Below are 20,259 nucleotides of genomic sequence, written 5' to 3' on the forward strand. Positions count from 1 at the left end.
TAAATTTGAGCAATAACCCTTGCATTATTTGGGGATAGAACTGAATATTGAATACTATTTAGAAATTACAGTCAATAATGTATTTTTTTTCCATTTGGATCTATACATCATTATGAGATACCAACTCTTCAGCGAGGACAGTCATTAAATCCAAAAACATAAGTAAAGTGAACTTAGAGACTGACTTTTGACTCACTGTGTTAAACTAAGATTTTTAAGAAAGAGGAAACCACGTTTCTTTAAAATCACACTGTGCTCACTAAAATATTACTATTGGTAATTTTTTTTTGTGGAAGCAAAAAATTGTTTTGTGTTTTTAATGAGTAAGATAAAATAACATTATTATAAAAGTTATTTTCTTTGTTTATCCTGTAAAATTTCAGTTTTGAGTATGTCTTATGACATGCATACCATAACAATAGGTTAGAAAGCATCAAATTTATAAATTAAGAAATATAGGTTTAGGGGTTTGTACTCAAAGTATTTTTTTGGTGGGAAAAGAGTTTGTAGCCCACTGCGTGTAGGTTAGCGATGTTCACGTAATTCCCTGATACAGTGTTCAAAATGGTCTGGGTTAACTATATGAGAAGATCCGAAGCCTATTCAGTGTCCAAGTTTTCTCTGGGGGTAGCTGCCAGAAAGTCTGGTTTATAAACAGTGACCAGATGTATCTGAACTTTATTAGACACATACCACATGCCAGGCACTGCACAGAGCACTCATACTCACCTAATTTCATTATTGCAACAAACCATTCCATGGGGACTGTTAATTCCTTTTACAGACGAGGAGGCTCCCGCTTTGAAACTCCACTGTTTGTTTTGTTTTTTAATTAATTTGTTTATTTATTTATTTATTTATTGCCTGCATTGGGTCTTTCTTGCTGCGCGCGGGCTTTCTCTAGTTGCAGTGAGCGGGGGCTACTCTTCGTTTACAGTGTGTGGGCTTCTCATTGCAGTGGCTTCTCTTGTTGTGAAGCATGGGCTCTAGGCGTGCGGGCTTCAGCAGTTGTGGCACATGGGCTCAGTAGTTGTGGCTCGTGGGCTCTAGAGCACAGGCTTAGTAGTTGTGGCTCATGGGCTTAGTTGCCGCGCAGCATGTGGGATCTTCCCAGACCGGGGATGGAACCCGTGTCCCCTGCATTGGCAGACGGATTCTTAACCACTGCGCTACAAGGGAAGTCCTGAAACTCCACTGTTTTGAAGTCTGAAGTAGTTAGGACTACACAGACAGTATGGATGATTCAAATCTAGAACTCCAAGTCCAAGACCACCCCCTGCCCCCAATACTACAGGCGGTATTAAGGGTGCAGAACTGGAGCTCATATCCTAGCTCTGGCACTTACTAACCGAGTGACCCTAGGCAAGTTACTTAACTTGGTGCCTCAGTTTCCTCATCTGTGAAGTGGGGCTGAAAGCTATATTACCTACCTTATAGAATTGTTGAGAAGATTAAACAGTGCTTAAAGGGCTCACAACAGTGCCTGACGCAAGTGAACATTCAATATATGCTGGCTGTTATGATCATCATTTGTCCTGTTTCCACCAGTTGTGCTCTCTAATTAGATTACAGTCCTTTTGAGAGCGAAGAATGGTATCTGATTTCTTCTCCTCTTCTTTCTTTCCCTCCTTTCCTTCCTTATTCTCACCACCAAGTGCAGTGTCTTGCTCAGAGGTGATGCTCAATGTTTATTAATAATGATTTCAGTTCACCTAAATTTTTTAGCAATTATTTTATATTTTTTATTTTAAAAATTGTGGAGAAGCATACATAACTTCAAATTTAGCATCTTAATCATTTTGTGTCCAGTTCAGTGCTCTTGAGAACATTCATATTGTTGGGCAGCCATCAATGCTGTTCAATTGCAGAACTCTTTCCATCTTGCAAAACTGAAACTTTGTATCCATTAAACAATAGCTTCCTATTCCTCCCTCAGAGTTATAACTTTAAAAAAAATTATTTTTATTTATTTATTTTATTATTGAAGTATAGTTGATTTACAATGTTGTGTTAGTTTCAGTCACCTGAACGTGTCAATCAATACATATTTATATTTATCAATCACCACTATGGGCAAAACCTGCTCACCACTGTTTTGAAATCTTTCATCTCCTGTGTGATCTAATTTGATCTTCACCATAACCCTAAATTTTAATGACTATCACACCCATTCTATCACTAAAGAACCTGAGGCTTAGCAAAAGTATGTGGCAGAGGTCACACTGCCAGCTGGGGGTGGATAAGGGGTCCCATGTAGGTGCTGACTTCGCCTTCTCAGGTACCCATGGTGGAGGCGAGTGTTTCTCTGACACGGTCACCTTTAGAGGTTGTCCTGATGCCAGCAAACCCAATCTCAGACCCACTTTTCAGTAGCCTGAATACACTGAAACTCACTGAGAAAGCAGAGCAAACAGAACCCTTGTTATTTCTTGAAGAAATATTTTAATCAACTTATTTGGCACTATTCAGAGATCACAGGCTATTTGGTAAGCATTCCATTATCATTAAGAAGCAACTAATGGATAATTAGTTGAAGGATTACACATTTAACTAATTTGATGACTTAAAAATTTTGCTTAGACTGAAATGTACAGAATCACATAAATCACAATTAGAGTTACACTAATAAAGAAAGCCTTCAGTTTTGCTCCTGCTGGTCGCAAGTGGAGTGGGACCACCTGCCTCTTCATTGGGAAGCATCCACTCCCGTGGCTTCTGCCCGCCTGTGATGACAAGGTCAATTTTGTTTCAGAATGGGGCTGGAGACCAGGCAGTCACCTCTTTTTACTTTGTCCAAAATAAGAGAGAATTTCTTAGAGACAGAGTCTTTTCCGTTGGATGTCTTTTGATATAGCCTCAAAACAGTGAACAAATTAATTAGCATTAGGAAAACGTCCAGACTTTGGGGGGACGTTTAGTGGCTCCCAGATTCAGAAGGGAAGTTTGTAAGGATGGTACACAGCTCTTGAGACCCTCAAGCTTTGATATTACCTATGGGGACCAGCCCTGCACGTGGCCTCCTTTCTGACTTCACCGAGAAGGATTTGCGATCCTGTCATCTCCGGAACCTGAGAGTGTCCGCTGCCCTGCTTTCCAGCACCTGCCACTTCTACTGGTTCCGTCAATGTTCCTACAAATGTGAGTGATTCAGTAACAACTATTCACCTCAACCAGCACCTCTGAGAGCAGACAAGTATTTTTCTACTTTCTCCCCCACCCCCACCCCCAGACGTTTCCAACAGTTGATCTGTATTTCCTGCCCAACAGACTCACCTGCAGCTCTCTTGCTCTTCCTGGCCATTGCTTCCTGTTTCCTCAGAAGGTGAGAGCTCCCAGCCTGTCCCAAGAGCAGCTTGGCCCAAAGCCTTGCTTGGCTCGGGCTGCTCCTTGGCTCCAGAGAAGAGCTACCCTATGCCCCATGTAGCAAAAATAACAAACCTTCCCAGACACGTCATGCAATTTGGAGAGGACGGGAATCATGATAGTGTACTACACCCAGGCAATTCTCCATCCCCTTCTCCACAAATGAGAAGGAAAGGTCAGCACATAAGCCCCCATGCCCACCTCTGACTCCTGGACCAAGAGCTGCAGTTTCTGTGGCTCTTTGGGGAAGGGCAGGGGGCCCATGCGCTCTAATGGACCCTCCTGCTTGTTGAATTTCCCCCCGTGATTCGTCACCAGACAAGCTGCAGGCGTGGAAAGCTGGGGGAGTCTCGGATGCCTGTTTGCCCTTTCCTTTGTCTCTGCTCTACCTGTCTGTTTAGATTAGAAACCCACGAGGCATGTCTACCTCTGCGCTCCGTGCAGCGCCCACCAATTGTGGATGCTCACGGAACATGGATGATTGATGATGGTGTTAATCTGAGTAATAACAGGCATTTGGGGCACAATCTCAAGGAAGCTTTCCAGTGCTGGGTTACGGATGCATGTGTCCTGCTGAGGAGGAAGGGACCCAGGTAGCGGGCAGCTGCAGAAGCTGGTACCAGGATTCCTGGCTTGAAATTAAAAACAAAAGGCAAATCAAGCAAGTAAAAAAACAAACAAGCCCTCACCCGTGCTGCAGTATCTAGCTGTTTTAACAGCAGCATCAATTGTGTGTCAGCTGCTTTTTTAGTCAAAGGGAGCAAGGCAATTGTGTACGAAGGCACCAAAACAGCGATCATTGAGAGCTTACTGTCGGCTTCTTTACATACGTGATCTCAAATTAGATGTAATTCCCTCAAGTTGGAGATGAGTAAGCAGCTTCTGAGAGGTAGGGTAACTTGCCCGGGTTACAGAGCAATATGGACTGAGGGTTTATGTCCCTACAAAATTCATATTCTGAAGCCCTAATCCACAGTGTGATGGTATTTGGAGGTTTGGCCTTTGAAAGGTACTTAGGTTTGGATGAAGTCTTAAGGATGGGATTAGTGTTCTTATTAAAAGAGAAAGAGAGACCAGAACACACACACACACTCACACTCACACACTCTCTCTCTTTCTTCCACGTGACAACAGTGAGAAGGTGGCCATCTGCAAACCTGGAAACGGGCCTCATCAGGAACCAAATCTGCCAGCACCTTGATTTTGAACTTCCCAGCCTCCAAAACTGTGAAAATGAATGTCAGTTGTTAGGCCATCCAGTCTGCGGATGTTATAGCAGACAGAGCTGACTAAGACACACAGTAAATAACTGTTTCTGGGCCTCCGAATTTGCACACAGGTCTACTGTGGCCATGACCTTGCTGTCTGCAGCCTCTTTGATTCTTCTCAGTGCCTTTCCTTTGGGTTCAGTAAAAGAAGTTCTTTTCATGCTAATATGGCAGGCCAGTCCCCGTGCTTGCATGCTTTATCTCCTTCCCTCAGCACTCCCCCTCCTGGGACAAGGCGGGGAGGGGTCTTTGACCAGATGACGGTGGATAATGAGTTACCCTCAGGCTGTAGGGTCCACCTCAGCCACAGATCTGGTGGCTGCCCTTGCCCTGGAGCCAGGCCCCTGAGGAGAAAAGGCAAAGTACTGTGGCAGAGACGAGGAAGGAGGGAGCCCTCGAAGACAAGCACAGGGCTGAGTCAAAAATTATCCACACGCTGGCTGTAGAATTTATAGAAGTTTTAATATAACCAGAGTGCGGGTAATTTTTGACTCACCCTCATGATGCCCTAGCTCCTTTATCGTTTACCCTATTTCCAAATCTATCAGCAGCTGTCTTTGGTGACTTGCACCATGGTCTGGACCCTGGGAGTTTCCATGATCATCCGGTAGCAAGACTTCCTTTCTAGGAGTGAACTGTACCATGAGCTCGCCTGATGTCATGGGTTTGACTTTGGGGTCACACTAGAAAACCACCGAGGAACTTAAACGGGTGGTTGGTTTCTTTCTCCAGATTTGGCCTCAGGGCAGGATTGGGGTAAGGATTTTATCACCCTGGAGGGAACTGGGGGCCAGATGGCCAAACGTATGGAGAAGGCAAGGTTTCTAAGTACAGGCAAAATAATAGAATGGAAGTAATAATAAAAAATATATAATATGTGGAATAGTAATAGAGTATATCAGGCTTACTAGCGGGTTCCTTTGTTCATGGGGAGCCTTGCCGGGCAGAGCTGTGTTTCTTGGCACTAGAGGTGGAAGAAAGGGGTTCAACTGAACTTGCTGGAGATGGGCCAGGGCGATGGGCTTAGGGACCCCAAGCGTGGGCTGTATCCCAAGGGTGGTAGGATCTGCATATTTGCCAGTGACTCAGGTGAAGTGAAAGAGTGTATATAAAGTTTCTAGCACAGTGCTTGTGTTCATTATATGTTCACATTAGCTTATGTTATGGGTTAAATTGTGTCCCTCCCAAAATGATGTGTCAAAGTCATAACCCCCAGTACCTCCGAATGTAATCTTATTTGGAAATAGGGTCATTGCAGATGTAATTAGTTAAGATGAGGTTATACAACAGTAGGGTGGGCCTTCTTCCCATGTGATTGGTGCCCTCATAAGACGAGAGCAGATACAGACCCACGGGGAGAGTGCCATCTGATGCCAGAAGCAGAGACCGAGGTGCTGCAGTGCCGTCAGGGGAGGCCAAGGACGGCCAGCAGCCTTCAGAAGCTTGGAGAGAGACGAGGAAGGTTCTCCCCCACAGGTTTCCCAGGGAGCCTGGTTCTGCCGGTACCTTGATTTCAAACCTCCAGCCTCTAGAACTGGGAGACGATGCATTTCTGTTGTTTTAAAGCCATTCGGTTTGTGGTCCTCTGTTTGCACAGCCCTAGGAGATGAATACAGCCGCTTCCTTCTCTGTTTAGTCTTCCCAGCTCAGTCTCAGAGGTGTATGTGAAGGTGCTTTCATGATGTGTGTGTATAAGGAAACACCGAATTGTGTTTTCAGGCATCATGAGAGTTAATCACTCATAGAAACACTTGGAGAAACAGAAAACAACAGGTGTCGATGAGGATGTGGACGAATGGGAACCGTTGTGCATTGTTGGTGGAAATGATGGTACAGCTGGTGTGGAAAACAGTATCGAGGTTCCTCAGAAAATTAAAAATAAAATCACACGTGATCCAGCCATCCTACTTCTGTGTATGTATCTAAAAGAAGTAAAAAGCAGTATCTCAAAGAGATGTTTGCACACCCATGTTCAATGCAGCATTATTCACAATAGTCAAGAGGTGGAAACAGCCCAAGTGTTCATCAGTTAATGAATGGATAAAGAAAATGTGATATATAAACCCAAAGAAATATTATCCAGCTTAAAAAAGGGAGACCTTGTCACATTCCCCCAAATAGAGGTATCTTGAGGACATTATGCTAAATAAAATACGCCAGTCACAAAAGGACAAATATGGTAGGATTCCCATCATACACGATATCTAAAATAATCAAAATCGTAGAAATAGAAAGTGGAAGGATGGTGTCTGAGGGCTGAGGGGCGGTGGGAGGGGGAGGTAGAGTTTAATGATCATAGAATTTCAGTTTTGCAAGATGAAAAAGTTCTAGCCATCCATTGCCCAGCAGTGTGGATATACTTGACACTCCTGGACTGTATACTTGAAAATGTTTAAGATAGAAAATTTAGGGGCTTCCCTGGTGGCACAGTGGTTAAGAATCCACCTGCTAATGCAGGGGACATGGGTTCGATCCCTGGTCCAGGAAGACCCCGCATGCCGTGGAGCTACTAAGCCTGTGTGCCACAACTACTGAGCCTGCGCTCTGGAGCTGGTGAGCCACAACTATTGAGCCCACGTGCCACAACTACTGAAGTCCGTGCGCCTAGAGCCCGTGTTCTGCAACAAGAGAAGCCACCACAATGAGAATCCCGCCCACGGCAAGGAAGAGTAGCCCCCGCTCGCCACAACTAGAGAAAGCCCTCATGCAGCAACGAAGACCCAATGCAGCCAATAAATAAGTAAATTAATTAAAAGAAAATCTAATGTTATATGTTTTGAAACCACAATTAAAATATAAAATAAAAATTAAAAAAAGAAGCCCTTGGAGAAATTCCCATTGGAAATGAGAAAGTCTTTGACGTGATTAATTACCTCCTTGGTTTTTGCACGTGTATCTTTGATGTTTTTGTACATTGGATTTTCTTGAAGCGAGGCTTGCGTGTAAGTTGGGGGAGCTTCTGGTGGGTTGTTACGGAGATCCTGGTCCACCTCCCCCTTCCCTGCATGTGATGTAATAACGTGGGGTTGGAGCTCTCTGCCTAACAGGAGACTTAAGATGCGTAAGAGGGCTCCCACTGACAGCCTCTAGAGGCAAATGATTTGACAGAATTGAGGCCAGGGGACTGGGCTGCCTCCTTCACAAAGCCCAGGTGTCAGCAGTTTCTACATGTGGTCTAATAAAAATATGTATTTGGTCTTTGTTCCCAGTTCCTGGCACCGAGCAACTAAGACCCTTGGGATTTCTTGAGTGATAGCAGTATCTTTTGTTATTCAGTCACCAAAGGCCAATGAAATAATCAGTCGTGACCATATAATGAAATGTCCATAAAAACCTCTAAACCACCGGGGTTGCAGAGCTTCTGAGCTGGGGAACCGTGGAGATGCCGGGAGGGTGGTGTGCCCCGAGGGGTATGGAAGCTCTGCCGTCCTCTCGCCCATACCTTGCCTTAAGCATCTCTTCCATTTGGCTGTTTCTGAGCTGAATCTTTTATTAAGAAGAAAAAAAAAACAAAAAACTGTATTTGTAAGTAAAGTGTTTTCCTGAGTTCTTTGAGCTCTTCTAGCAAATTATCAAAATTGAGGAGTGGGTTGTGGGGACCCCTGATATATAGCTGGTTAGTTAGAAGTTCTGGTGGCCCAAGACTTGTGACTGGCCTCTGAAGTGGGGGCAGTTTTGTGGGACTGAGCCCTTTAACTTGTGGGATCTGGTACCAACTCCGGGGAGGGTGTGTCAGAATTGAATTGTAGGACGTCCAAATGGTGTCAGAGAACTGAGGAATAGGTTGGTGTCAAAAAGCATCTCAGACGACATTTTTTTTTCTTAGTCTGGGTAGAGTTCAGTGTGGGTTTCTTCCTTCTTGAGTAATCCAAGTAGGAGACACCACCTTTGGAGAGAGGACAGGGTCTCAGCCCAGCCTGGCAGTGGGGATGTAAACGTCAGCCAGGGTGACCAAACAGGGGGCCAGTGTTTGGGCTATTGTGTGTCACACCGACCCAGGTGGGTATAACCAGGTTGAGCTCTTCCTGACCATCAGATACCTCATTCCCACCTGTGATGCTCAGAGAGCGACCATGAGCCTTGAAAAACACCATATTGTTTTGTGATGTCACCTCTGGAATGTTCTGAGTGTTTTGGTGACCAACTTCTGCATAGGACCTATACCTGGCACCTAACATTGGTATGGCTTTTTACTTGAGATAGAAATAATAGAAATAGAAGTAGTAGAAATTAAATAGAAATAATAATCTTAGAAAAGGTAGTAGGTATTGGTATCTCCTCTCCAAAGACTTTCAGAAGGCTTTTCCATCAACTATAATACCTGTCCTAATTTCTGTTCAGAAATTGATAAAGTATCTTATCAGATATCTTCACATTCTTTCATTCTCAGATTTTTATAACGTACATAATTAACACGAGAGGATAAGTGAGTAGTAGAAAGTCCTCTGTTTTTCAGTTGAGATGTTGAGGCCCAAAGGATGGGCTGGGAAGCAGAAATCTACTTATTTTCTCTTTTCCACAGCACTCGAGGCCAAATTTTGCAAGAAAAAGGGATACCAGATCTGAAAGCCTAGAAATTCCAATCAATGTGGTTCTACCTCAGGTAGGGATAATCACGGAAGGACGTAACCTCTCAGTTTTAGCCAGAATAACCCTCCCCTTTCAAAACTCTAGCAGGATGCTGTAGAATGAGCAGAGAGGTCAGGGCCTCAGATTCTAGTTGTAGGTCAGCTGCCAGCCAGCTGTGTCCCTGGGGAAGGCCACTTAGTCACTCTGAGTCTTGGGGGTCTCATCCCTCGAATGAGGGGAGTGGGTTAGGTGATGTGGTAAGACCTTCCAGCCCTACCACTTGAAGTTTCTGTGACTCTCTGAAATAAGCCAATCTTTTCAGAATTACATCTTTTGGTGTTTGCTGTTGTGCAACTACTCTGGGTTTCTGGGGGCAGAATTAAAACTGAGACTTGAGATCCAAAGCGTGCAACTGAATCCGTGAACCTAGGATGTGGACTGAGGGCTACAGGGTCCTGTGGAGGGGTCAGAAGAATTCAGCCCGCTATATACCAGAGGCAGAATGTAAGAGGAGGGAGTGTGAGGGGTTCAGAATAGAGGTCAATGGATGGATGACAGGCTGGAGGGTCTCAGTTCTCCTGCTGCTAGGCAGCCGTTTCCTGGGAAGGGTCCCCCTGATTGGATGGTTTCTACTGCTATGTCACAAAGGGGGCAGCCTTGTTTCTCCAGAGTCACCTAAGGCCCTGTTGAAAGATCATGGCGGTGCAACCAGAGGGGCTAAAATGTAGGGTGGAGGAGTCCAATGCAGAGGTAACTATCTGAAAGCTCTGTCCAAGGATGTGTAGGAGCAGGATTGATCGCTCGTAGGCATCTTGGGGTCTTGGAGAGCATGAAGTTAGAGGACACCTGCTGCCTGGGCGTTCGGGCCCCACCTGGGCAGATGTACCTCATGGGTACACCTGCCAGGGGGGCACAAGTCCTGCGCCAGTTCCAGACACCTGGCAGGATGCTCTAGGCTGGTGCTCTGGGGGAAGGGTGCGTCTATACATTTAGATGATCTGAACTGGGCGATCACTAGGGCTGTGAGAGGGACCAGTGTGCTGACTGGACCTCCCTAAATGAGATGGTCACAGCTGGCAGCAGGGGAAGATTGATCTGGTTAATACGGGGAGGAAGGGGGACTTCCCTGGTGGTCCAGCGGTTGACTCCGCATTTCCACTGCCGCGGGCACGGGTTCCATCCCTGGTTTGGGGGGGACTAAGATCCCTCATGCTGAGTGGTGTGGCCAAAAACCAACCAAACAAAAACAAAACAAAACAAAAAACAAGGGGAGGAAGTGAGACTGACTGAGCACTGATTTGATCCTGGGGGGGGCACTGGGCCATGCAGTGCCAGGGGGAGGTTGTACAGGAACGGGAACTGGGAACCCCAGGAAGCCCACTAGTAATGGCAGAGCTGGAGTCAGAGGCTTGAAGCCAGGTCAGTGCCCACTTCCTCTGCTGTGCCACAAGCTGGGCACATGCTACCTGCTTCTTCCCTTGCTCTGAGGAGATGGTGCCACCTCTCTCCCCCATCTTAACTGCCTACCGAAAGCTCCCTGCGTGTACCTGCCACATTCTGCTTCGTTCTGAGGCTGAGCCTGTTCATTTGGGAAGAGGATTGCAGCAGCAGCTCTTGTGTCTCCAGAAAATGCCTCTGGCCTCCTGCCTCCCAATCATGCCTGGTGCTTCTCATTTACATTGCAAATGCCTGTGATTCACTATTTGTTTTCATCCTTAGGTCTTTTCAGGTCTTATTGATTTCCAGTTTTTCTTCCTCACATTAAATATTTGTGTTTTCTGATCTGTTTCCTTCCAGCGCATTAACTTGCCAGCCATCAACGTTACTTCCTGCCCAAGCTCTCTGCCCTCCTAGTTCCTTTTGTACATAATGATTTGCTTCTCAGCAGCATTCCCATTTCCCCAGCGAGAGGTAACTGTGAATTTCATAAAGGTGCTGTTTCCATCGAGATCATTCACGAAGGATCTACACCAGGGCAGAATGAGGTCCCACGCACCGCACCCTCCAGGGCCCCCCTCATCCCTCTCTGTTGCCTTGTCTCAGTCCCCTTTGTTTGGGTTTGTTCTTCAGAAGCTGTGGAGTCCACTGCCAATGGCTGTATCTCTGCCAATCTGGATAAGCGTTAGGAGGAAGATCTCAGAAGATTCTGTGTTAAACAATTAGCTAAAACTACCACATCCTATGACAGATGACATCTTTATCCTCGTTGCTGTTTAATGTTATGATTCTCTCAAAATCAGTCGCATTGACCTGTGAATTACCTTCTTATCTGTTAGCATTTATGAAAACCAACATTGACTTTCTCCTGGTGCTCAGGAGCGGAGTTAATGTAAAAATGAGACTCAGCCTTGTCACCTGGTCTGAACATCAGTGGCGGGTCTGACGTTGCCTTCCAGCGTCCTCGGCCTCTCAGCTTCACACGCTTGAAAAGTAACCCCAGATGGCTGAATGTTCTCTGACTGTAACCCCCAGTTAATGCTGGCAAATTCGGGCTTTGAAAAACTTGGTCAACAGGCTTGAAGTCTGCTGGGGGCATTTGGACATCTCTTGTGGTCTGTGGTAGCCATACTCCTCCAGGAGTGGAGAGAACCTCAGCGCATGTCAGCTAAGCTGGGTCGTCACTGGCTAGTCCTATTCCCAAACTCTTTAGATGGGAGGCCAGCAACCCCAGAAGGTTCCACTCAGAGTCCCGCTCCTTAGACACGCCTTAGCATCAGAAAGAGACTTTGGTCTTATCACCTCCCCTTTGCCCTTCGTCCTGCCCCTCTTCCACTGGCCATTCCTTCTCTGTGGTCTCCACTTGCCATGCACGAGGCTGGAGTTCTGACACAAGCACATAGTTGGTGATTTCCTGCATTTTCCTTCCAGGACCACATGCATTTAAAAAGGACATGCTGGGGAGAAGTCCAGGCCCGATGCTAAAGACGTTTCCCAACCATAGGTGGGATTCAGGCACCTGTGAGGGAGGTGTTGGTGTCCAGGGCCCTTCCTGGAGCCTCAGCACTGATGCGTCTTACTTACGTCACAGCTGGTAGCACAGAGCTCCTGAGGGCAGAGGCTCTTGGTCGCCTTCCTACCAGAACCTGGTGGAAGGTGTGATGAGCCCAGTGGCCACTTGTCTTCCCCTCTTGCATCCTTCCTCGCATCCCGTTCTTCCATGAGGAAGCCCACCTTTTCCTTTCCCACCTACTGGGTCTGCATCCACATGTGAGGGCTTTTCCCACGGGTCACGGAAGAGACCGTCCTTTCCTTCAGGGGAAACTGGGCCAGGCCACTCTCGGGGCTTGGATCATGCTGTTAGAGACTCCACCTCCTAGGCCAAGGAGGACTTTTGGGGGGGTCCCAGGGGCTTTTTATTGGCCCAGACCTCTTTTGGGGCTCAAGGACACCAAGGGCAGGTTAGTTTAGCCCATGAAACCAACCCACCAATACCACTGGTTGTGGAGACCTGCTGAGAAGGAGCTGGCTTCAGACATTGCCTAAGGGGGCCTGGGATTTTGTACCTCAAGTACCTTGAGGGTTTGCTTAGCTCAGATGCTCACTTTTTGGAAAGTCCTTTCGTAAAGAAGTACATTCAGCATTTGCTATAGGGTTTTAGGCCAGGAACGTTTAAGCTTTATTAGAACTGGCCATCTATTTGGTCTTTTATTTTGTTTTTGTTTATAATTTTCTGGCCGTGCCACACAGCAGGTGGGATCTTAGTTCCCCATCCAGGGATTGAACCCACGCCCCCTGCATTGGAAGCACAGAGTCTTAACCACTGGACCGCCAGGGAAGTCCCTGTTTGGTCTTTATGAACAGCGTACTGACCACTTTCTTGGCCTCTCACAATAACCCCAGGGAGTAGGGAGAGCAGCTACATTGAGGTTCATTTTAGAGGTGCCATTCAGAGAAGCTGAGTGATTTTCACAAGAGCAGTCAAAGATGGGACCTTCAGGCCCAAAGCTACTGGAGATTTAAGGCCTCTAGCCTCACTGGATTATAGGTTCAAGATGGTGACATGGGCAACCAGCATGCTTGTGTGCAGAAGGCAGCTTCCTTTAGGGGCTGTGTAGGTGGACGTGGGGAAAACCTCCCGATGTAACAGCTCTGCAGTTTAAACATGTGAATTGAAACGTGGATATGCTTTACCAAATAGACTGAAAATATTAAGGCAAATGAAATCACCATTTTTGAGGGCCAAAAATAGTATAATGTTAACAGTTTCATGTAGTTCAACCTAATATCTCCTCCTTACCTTTCAGTGCACTTTGGTTGATTAGTGCATTGGCGAGGACTCATTATACCTCCACTGTATGTGAAATGTGTTGTTCTAATTTCCAGGACTACGCATGTCAAAAAAGGAAGGGATGGGTCACTGTGCCCAGAGAATTACAATTTATTCATCCGAGGACAAGATGGGACAGGACATACAACAACCACTGCAGAGTAATGATATCAATACACATGCAAAATAAAATATCTGGGTGCTGTAAAGAGCTAGAATGAGCATGCAGTTTGGAGTCAGATAGCCTGGTTTTAAACCCTTGCAGGCTATGTGAGCTTTGGTAGAACCATGGTATTGCTTTTCAGTAAGATATTACATATGAATGTGGAAATCAGTTAGCATATCAACACATAATAGTCATTCAGTAAGTGTTACTTTCTTTTCCTTCTTCTATACAATCGAAGGAAACGCTAACAACTTCTCTTCTGAATCCACAGTAACCATTCTTGCACGTCTGTAGCTCTCTATAAACAAAGATGATGTCACATGTTCTCCTTTTATTTTTGGACTCTACAACAAAGCCTCTGAAATAAATAGGGCAGATGTTAGTAAAACTGCTGTGGATGGTTGCACAGGTTGTGCACTGCAACATCATTTTTGAATGGCACCCTCTAGAGTTGGGCACTGTATAGCCTGCACAGACATAGGCAATGGCTAGCATCCACATTTTTCTAGATTTGGAAACTAAGGCAGAGAAATTAAGTGATTTTGTAAAGGCCATGCACTCATACAGCACAGAGGTTCCCCATACTTACTACCAGAATTAATGCTTGCTACACTTCAGCCTCCCTCGTTTACACCAAGAAATAGTTGGTGCTATGTGTTGATTTTCAAATTGATTGGAAGTTCCCTGAGAACAGATGCCAGATTAATGTTAGTTGATTCACTGGCATAAATGTGATTTGGTGCAAGAATGTTTAGAGTGGGAATAGATTAGGGTGAGGAGTTTTCACAAGGCCAAGAAAGAGCTTTCCTCTGAGGACTAAGTCCAGCTAGATCTGATTGGAATCAGGGAAATGTGGGAAAGAAAGAATTTGTCTTGTCTCAGGGTCTTCCCAAAGTTTAAGCGTGATTCTTGGCATATCTAACATGCCTCTAAATTTAGTATTTTTCTTACATCTTCTCATTTTCAGAAAGAGAAAAGATGCTGCTCTACTTTAGCCTCATCTTAATCCTATCCATAGGATTGTGGGTTTGATAATATAGGTATATTTTTCTAATACCCATTAAAATAAATACATGACTATTAAAAATTTTAAAGTATTGAAGTGTTTTGTGTAAGAAACTAGGCTGTGAGGCAGTGTTAGACTTGGCCCCTTTTGGGTCCTGTCTGGGGATAAGAGGAAGGATAGAAGGACTTAGTCATAAGAGGAGGGTTGGTCTCTTGGTTAAGGAGACCTATGAGTCCATCAGTAGTTTCTGGATTAGGTGTGTGGGACACAGCACAGGATCTGCTTGGGAAGTGTTGGTCATTTAAGGGAGGGGACATGATGTCAGCTAGGTTGATAAAAGAGGACTGCTGGGGCCATGGTGGTGCCAGTTTACCAACATGGATCCCTTGGACCAGAGAAAGACAAGAGGGCATTTAGAGAGAATGCTACTGACCTTGCATTATACAGAAGTGGAAACTAGGGTCAGAGGGTGAGAGACTGTGACCAAGGTAACCCAATGGCATGCATAAGGACAAGGGCCCAAATACCCTGATTGTCCGTAGCTAGGGATCCACCACTCACATGTTAAGTTTTTATTTAGCCCCTTTATGTGGAGGGGATAACTGAAAATCCCTTGGGTACCCAGTTCAAGATGTGGATGTAAAATAAAGGCAGCTGACTGAGTAGGCTGATTTAAAGTCCATCAAAGATACTGTGAGCAGGTATAAAGCACTAGTGATTTCTCTTTGATTGTTCCGCTGGATCAGGAAGAGTATCTTTCTGATAGAAATCAATCATAAAAAAGAAATGAAACAGTTGGGGAAATTTGAGTTAGTATTTGTTGATATTAAGGGATCATTGTTAAATTTTAAAGGGACGATAATGATATTGAGGTTTTGTTTAAAAATACACACTGAGGTATTTATGGATAAAACAACACAGTGTCTATACTCTGCTTTAAAGTAACCCAGTGGCAGGGGAGTGGTTCTGGAACTGGATGAAGATCTAGATGAAACAAGTGTGGCCTTGATTTGATAACTGCTGAAGCTGGATGATGGGTATATGGAAATTTATTAGACCAACCTCTCTTTTTTTGTATATGTTTGAAATTTTCCATAATAAAAAATCCCCAAGCACTGAAAGTCCTTTGCTACATCATGGAGATTTCCCACATGTATGCTTCACGTATATGAGTTCAGGGAGCCAGAAATGGATTGTGACTTAGTGAGTGAACTGGTGCTGGTTATTTAACTTCTCTGAGTTTCAGTTTCTTCATCTGTAAAAGGGGAATAATAATAACACCTTATTAAATCAGTGTTGTGAGGATTAAATGAATTCAGTAGCGCAAAACTTCTTTCCTTTCCTTCTCATGATGGGAATACACATCATTGACTAAAACTATATTTTCCATAATAATATCTTCAAGAGCGGGATGTTACTGCTGAGTTGGAGCCCTGTATTGCTTCATCCTTGGAGGATGAAGAGGACCTCTCAAGATTCACTCCTTATTGACCTTGGCTAATCTTCCCCATCTGAGATCAAGGCACCTTAAATTTACAAGGAACCGGTCTGGGCTCTTCACAGTGGGGTTCATTCTGATCACAGGTTCAGCTGCAAGAGCCATTGTGCTTCTCCAGTTGAGAAAGATGAAAACCACAGAGGCTGGATTTATTTAAAGTAAATAAAGTTCTGATTGCAGAATGTCCCTGCATCCTTGCTCTCTGGAAGATTAAGCACATCCTTACAAAGTTAATGACATGTGCTTATTGCGAAGTTAATAGCATAGAATTGTGCTTTCTATTTATGTAGCTCTTTGGGTCTTAAAGAATTCTAACCAGCTTTATACACTGTAAAAATTATATATCTCTATATATGCCTTTATATATAATGAGAATAACCTGACTTGTTTTCTGTCTTCTCTATCCGTAAAATTGTGGAAATAACCTAAGAAATGAGAAATTAATGTTTGGAGAGCATTGCGATATACTTGGATGAAATGCTTTTGGTGTGTTTAGAAGCAGCTCTCACGATCTTATTGTTATTTAAGTTCATAGCTGTGATTGTTACCTCTTCTCCAGGGTGCACCCTACCTGTTCACTGCTTTTTGAATTCATCTCAGAATTCCTCCATTAGTGAAATCTCCTTTTCTTGATAACAATACCTTCATTTCTATGGCAGCTGGCAGTTTTAAAAAACACTTTTGCATTCATTATCTCATGCAGTCCTCACAATGGTGTTGTGAACTAAGCAGGGCCATTATTTCCATTTACAGGTACGCTTTGCTGACTTTCAGTGTTGGAAGGTGCCTTTAAGATCACAGAGCCTGGCTCTCTTTTGTACTAGTGGAAATCTGGGTCTCAGAGAGGGTGAGAGAGCTCTCTAGTTTCACGCTGCCCATAAGCAACAGAACCAGGATGAACATCTGTGTGACCCCAGTCTTGACCCCTTGACCTGCAGCCCTAGTGTAACCCTCACCTGGGCAAAGTGCATTCTGCCTGGCTCAGAGCAGTTCTGACTGGAAGCCAGAATCACCTGAGGGAGCTGGTTAGAAATATCGGTGGATGAGTGAATGAGTGAATCAGTCTTAGACGTAGAGGCTCCAAAATCTGCATTTAAAACTTACTCAGGTGATTCTTCTGTTTTGAGAAGTGTGACACCTACTGGTTTGTTGGATTTAAGCTCTGTGCCTCTGATCCTCTTTTTAGGTGATGGCTTTGAGGTGCATGGCCACCATCATGAATTCCTCAGTACCCTTGGATGTCTTTATTGCCACATGTTGAATTCTCATTACTCAAGGATATGTCTGTGAGGGTGCCCTTCTTTTCCGAGATTGTCAGCTGGACTCCGTTTTGAGCTTAGCACCATGTGTTAAAGGGGCTGCTATCAGGACAGACTCGGGTGGCTAAGAGTGGAGGATGAGCCTGAATGGGGCCAGGGAGAAGGTGGGACTTACCAAATAGCACTGCCATTGTGGGCAATTTGAGTGGCCATTGGGGTGATGCCAGCTGTGGGTCCACATCTACAGCTGGGGAAGCTGGAGAGCTGTGTTTATTTTTCCTCTAGGGTGGCAGAAGTGTGCCAGAGCCCATGCTTAGAGCTTTCATACATTACCTCTTTTAATCCTAAAATATTTCTATGGGGCAAGGCAGTAGGTGCAGTTATCCCAATTGGAAAGCATGGGAACTAAAGCTCACATAGTTTGTCCATGTTCTTGTAACTGATCAAATAATGGGGCCAGGACTCAAGCAGTTGGTTGATTCCAACATCAGTGCCTTTAACTTCCATGATATATTGTTGGTTCTTTTTATTCATGGATTCCATATTTATGAATTTGCCTAAAATTTTCATTAAAGTTAGTTTGCAACCCCAAAATCAACACTCGTGGCACTTTTGTGGTTTATCACGGACATGCACAGAATGATGAAAAATTCGAGTTACCTGATGCACATGTTTCCATTTGAGGTGCCCTCTTGTTTCAGCTCTCAGACTGTAAAATAGTGTCCTTTTCACAGTTTGTGCTTTTTGTGGTGATTTCACTGTGTCAAATGGCCCTCAAGCATAGTGCTGAAGTGCTGTGTAGTTATCCTAAGCACAAGAAGGCAGTGATGTACCTTACAGAGAAAACACCTGTGTTAGGTAAGCTTCCTTCCCGCATGTGTTATGGTGCTGTTGGCGGCAAGTTCAATGTTAATGAATCAAAAGTACATTTTAAATAAGGTATCTTTCAACAGAAGACAGAGTTATTTATTACCTGGTTGAGGAAAATGTGACCAGAGGCTGGCAGGAACCCAACACTGCGTGTCTCCCCGGAGCAATAGTTCGGTATTCGCGAATTCAGCTTTGCGGGGCTTCACAGAACAGAACTGTGAATCATGAGCGTCGATGTATTTCCTGGCGAGGAACCCAAGAGGCCAAGTGCAAAAGCGCCCACGGTGGCCAGTCCAGACTCCCAGACTGGGTTTCTCGTGGGGTCCACCGACCTCTTATGGGGTCAGCCCGCCTTGGGTGCCTCCGCTCCTTTGCTAACTCAGGGCTTCCCTGTTCTCTCCCGCAGAGGGGCACAGCCGAGCCCTTCCTGAGGCTCCACCACTTGTACCCCACCCCGCGCTGCGCCAGGCAGGCCGCCCTGCCCAGGCTGAGCCGTCGGGTGGTCAGCCAGCACTCCTACCCGCTGAACCGCTTCTCCTCGGTGCCCCTGGACCCCATGGAGCGCCCCACCTCCCAGGCGGACCTGGAGCTGGACTACAACCCTCCCCGGGTGCAGCTCAGCGACGAGATGTTCGTCTTCCAGGACGGGCGCTGGGTGAGCGAGAACTGCCGCCTGCCGTCCCCCTACTTCTCCCCGACCTCGTCCTTCCACCACAAGCTGCACCACAAGAGGCTGGCCAGGGAGTGCCTGCTGCAGGAGGAGAACAAGTCCCTGCGCGAGGAGAACAAGGCGCTGCGCGAGGAGAACCGCACGCTCCGCAAGGAGAACAAGATCCTGCAGGTCTTCTGGGAGGAGCACCAGGCCGCGCTGGGCCGGGAGGACAGCCGCGCCTCCTCGCCGCTGCTGCACAAGGACAACGCCTCGTCCCTGGAGGCGGTGAAGAAGGACCCGGCCCTGCAGGTGCACCGCGGCCGCGAGAACAGCACCCTGCAGCTCCTCCGGGAGGAGAACCGGGCCCTGCAGCAGCTGCTGGAGCAGAGGAAGGCCTACTGGGCCCAGCCGGACGAGAAGGCGGCCTCGACCGAGGAGATCAAGGCGGTCCCCTCGCCCCACGAGGAGCCCCACGGGCTGCTGCCGGACCAGGGCGCGGGCCTCTCCTCCCCCTTCGAGGAGCCCAAGGGTCCCCCGGCCCCGCAGGAGGACTCCAAGACGCTCCGCACCCTGCGCGAGATGGTCAGCAGCCTGTCCGGGCAGCCCGGGGAGGAGGCGGGCGAGGCGGGCCCGGGCCTGCCCGACGGCAGCCAGCCGCTGGAGCTGCTGCGGGAGATGAACCAGGCGTTGCAGGCCCTGCGGGAGGAGAACCAGAACCTGCAGGTCCTCCGCGAGGAGAACCGGCTCCTGCAGGAGGAGAACCGGGCCCTGCACGTGCTGCGCGAGGAGCACAGGCTCTTCCAGGAGGAGAACAAGGCGCTGTGGGAGAACAACAAGCTGAAGCTGCAGCAGAAGCTGGTCATCGACACGGTGACGGAGGTCACCGCCCGGATGGAGATGCTCATCGAGGAGCTGTACGCCTTCATGCCGGCCAAGAACAAGGACCCCAAGAAGCCCAGCAGGGTCTGAGGCTCCCCCTCCGAGGCGCACAGAGGCTCCGAGCTGGGCCGTCAAACGACATCGCCCGCCTTCCCGCTGTCGCGTCGCCTGCCCCCCAGCAGCTGGTGCCCGCGCAAGAGCAGCATGAGCGCCCCGGTCAACTCGGAGAAGTAATAAAGGCGTGAGGAGGCTGGCGCCGCTAGCCCGCCTGCTGCTCTGCCTACTTTCTTGTTTTTTTTTTTTTTTTTCTTTCTTTTTCTGTGGAGGCTCACAGCAAAGTGGAGCAGAAAGTTCAGACATTTCCCAGGTATCTCCTCCCCACACACCCACCCCCAGCCGCCCCCACCATACACATCCCCCAGCAGAGGGTCCGCTTGTTACCCTTGATGACCCGATGCTGAC

At 46.6% G+C, this 20,259-nt stretch overlaps 1 protein-coding gene across 3 annotated transcripts; it reads left to right on the top strand.

Moving 5' to 3' along the window:
* Positions 1 to 8,736: 8,736 nt before the first annotated feature.
* On the top strand, positions 8,737 to 20,055 carry CBY2 (chibby family member 2). 3 transcript variants are annotated; one of them, XM_057707982.1, is made up of 3 exons: positions 8,737 to 8,811; positions 9,154 to 9,234; positions 18,673 to 19,887. In XM_057707982.1, the coding sequence occupies exons 1-3, from the start codon at positions 8,737 to 8,739 to the stop codon at positions 19,885 to 19,887; spliced, it is 1,371 nt and encodes a 456-aa protein (XP_057563965.1). The 3 variants fall into 3 exon arrangements, with proteins under 3 accessions (XP_057563965.1, XP_057563966.1, XP_057563967.1); XM_057707983.1 differs by lacking the exon at positions 9,154 to 9,234; XM_057707984.1 differs by lacking the exons at positions 8,737 to 8,811; positions 9,154 to 9,234 and adding an exon at positions 9,875 to 9,950 and having other exon boundaries at positions 18,673 to 20,055.
* The last annotated feature ends 204 nt before the right edge of the window (positions 20,056 to 20,259 follow it).

This window comes from Hippopotamus amphibius, chromosome 14, assembly GCF_030028045.1.
Source record: "Hippopotamus amphibius kiboko isolate mHipAmp2 chromosome 14, mHipAmp2.hap2, whole genome shotgun sequence".
NCBI lineage: Eukaryota > Metazoa > Chordata > Mammalia > Artiodactyla > Hippopotamidae > Hippopotamus > Hippopotamus amphibius.